The following is a 2,742-nucleotide window of genomic DNA, read 5'->3' as shown; positions in this document are numbered from 1 at the left end:
AATCTCACCTTGCTAATCGATATCTTGTTTGTGCAGATACGATAAGTAATAAGGATATTTAAGCTGTGAGTTCTGTGCTAAGTGCTAAGGGCTCATTTAGATGCTTCTTGTGAGACTTGTGTTCTGTTTCGGTAAAAATTGTTCGTATCGTCAGGTAGCTGAGTTTCTTCCCGTTAAGTGAGTATGGAACATTAATAGTTTCAGAAATGTTAAGAAGCCCTGAGACACAGTTTCGTGAAAAAAACAAACAGGTTAACAGGTTCTTAACAAATAATCAGAGGGGAATTTCTTGTTTGTTTTTAACTTGTGATGTGTCATTTTGTAAAGCACTTTGAGCTGCAGGTGTTAAATGCAAAGTGCTATATAAATAAAGCTTCATTATTATCATTATATGTTTGTATATCATATGAATATAGGGCTGTTTTTGATGTGGTTAAATATCTAAATAAATTGTGGAAAGACTAAACATCAGTGTTTCTATTTGATACGTTAATGTGGTTGTAAGCAAATTAGAGCTTCTGGAGTCTAAGTGTATTCTCTCGATTTTTAGATGTCTCCTTAAATCAACTTTTAAATGTATTTGTTAGAACATGGCACCCCATGTGTTACATATCAAAATGTTCAGGACATTCTCTGGTCTTGCTAGAAATGCAAGTCACTCCCCTTAGAGCACTGTGTGGTGAGATAATTAGCTCTAAAGCTGAACATTAGACAATCCGATTTTTGGAAATCCTCAAAACTCTTGTGAAAACACAAATGTACTCATGGCATCACATTTTTGGGGCGTTTTAGATTTGGTTTGAATGTGTCTGGTTCTGTACCTGGACTTCATGCCTGGTTTGACCTCCACCACTTTGTCGGAGACGTGAACGACTCGAATGTGAACTTCTCCGGCCTCCGTGTAGCAGTGCCTCTTCAGATAGTCGTTCACTCTGTTCTCCAGGTGGCTGCCAAGCTTCGTCTGAGGCAACCCTGCGAAGAGAAGAGGAAAGAAATCACTTCACTGATGCTTAAACATGCAGGGAGAAAACAAAGCTACAAAAAACCTGACTTGGAAGAAATCAAAGTATGTTTGTGTGTGTACTTGTGACATTCATTTGGTGGCAGGATAATGTGCGACAGAGGTGTCATTTGAATTGGTTCAATGTGATACCTCCAAGCATTACAATTGAAATCATGCTAAAATGGTTTAGTATAAAAGCATTAAATGCCTTTCTTGTTAAAAAAGTTCTACATTTACTCCTTTTTAAAATTGTTTTTTTATGAAACAGATTCTCTTAACATTAGAACCGCCAGAGGTCGCCGTATACCTAAAACCGCCAACGGGTCAAATGTACCCGCTATTGATTTTCAAGGTACAATGTTCTTTTATTTATCATGTAGAACAGTGAGTTTTGATCGCACAGGGATGAAACTTATACCAAGTGCAGATAGCATGAAGTAGAAAATATCGCCACCAGTGCTGATTTAAACGCTGTCTGTCTGTCTGTCTTTCTGTCTGGAACCGGAGTAGACAAAAGGCGTCGCTATGGCAACACGTCATGTTTACGCTGCATTTTCTATGAGGTAAATATTACCCGCTGGCGGATATAGGTATAAACGGATTTTCTTTTTGCGATTTTTTCAATCTGACTTCATATTGACCATTATTAACAACAGCGGGTGCTACCTAACACACTTTCAGGAAAAGTCACTCACTGGGAGACTTCAATATGTTGTTGAAAAAAAGTTACACACAATCAAAAAACAGCTGCGGGTAAAATTGACCCTTTGGCGGTTCTAGTGTTAAAGCTCACCAGCAAATTAACTGTCATTATCACAGAATATAAAAAGCTGTTTTCCCGATAAAAGCATATTTCTAGCGGCCTCATACAAAAATGCCATTACCATGAGAAAGAAAATATGGGTCATTCTGAGATAAAGATAGGAGATACATCATCTCGCCCCAAAAATAATAACAAGAAACTGATTAAATCAAATGTCTAAAAGATGGCCGTTTTATAGACCAGAACCACACTTACTTTTGGCCGAATACTTGTTCTCCTTCCTCGTCTTGTTTGTCTTCTTTAAGCAGCCGTCACATACAAAACTGTGAGGAAAAGCAGAGTTGAGTTAGTGAATTAAATAAATAAAAAACATATTGAGCTAACTTCCCAATAGGGATGCTCCGATCGCCAATTTTGGGGCCGATACCGATCCGATCGAGTGGGCGGGGCCTATGGGGATCTTCCATTTAAAGTGATGTTTAAAACTCTCATTCACTGGCGCTTCCAGAAACAACAACCAACATAATTATTACATTCAAATGAAGTACATTATGCAAGTTTACATTAACTTTGGATAATAACACGGGAGAAATGAGCGGAAGCGCTCTCTTTTCCTCTCTCCCCCCTCTCTCGCTCTCTGGCCGTTTCTCAATCTCGAGGAAACTGGCTTCCAAGCCAATATTTCAAGGATGCTACGTCATCGAGTGCCGCCGAAGGACTGTTCCAATCTCCAGCATACTTGGAATTCCACCGAGGCCGCGTCCTTGGTTTGGGGGTAATTTCGAGGCTGCACATGTGTAGACTTCGCGTCCTTCAAATCCCCACAATTCTTTGCGCACGGACCAATTTCCCTAAATCTGTGGCGGAAAATGTAAGGCGGGGCCTCTCATATGACGCACACCTGCACACTTGCTCGCCTGTTCCACTCTTCGTTTTCCGAATGCCAGGAAGGATTCTTGCCTAGCTTCTGAAGGAA

The 2,742-nt window shown here is 40.0% G+C and overlaps 1 protein-coding gene across 1 annotated transcript; it reads right to left on the bottom strand.

The window, feature by feature from the left end:
* Positions 1-762: 762 nt before the first annotated feature.
* LOC104963812 (histone acetyltransferase p300-like) lies at positions 763-2,089 on the bottom strand (the record flags this gene model as incomplete). The annotated part of the gene is made up of 2 exons (XM_010792451.1): positions 763-972; positions 2,022-2,089. Coding segments are annotated over 2 exons (278 nt in total), but the record flags the coding sequence as incomplete, so codon positions are not given.
* Positions 2,090-2,742: the final 653 nt, after the last annotated feature.

The sequence above is a fragment of the Notothenia coriiceps genome, unplaced genomic scaffold (assembly GCF_000735185.1).
Source record: "Notothenia coriiceps isolate Sejong01 unplaced genomic scaffold, NC01 NC01_scaffold00036439, whole genome shotgun sequence".
In the NCBI taxonomy this organism is placed as follows: Eukaryota; Metazoa; Chordata; class Actinopteri; order Perciformes; family Nototheniidae; genus Notothenia; species Notothenia coriiceps.
This window is presented reverse-complemented; position numbering and strand designations above follow the sequence as displayed.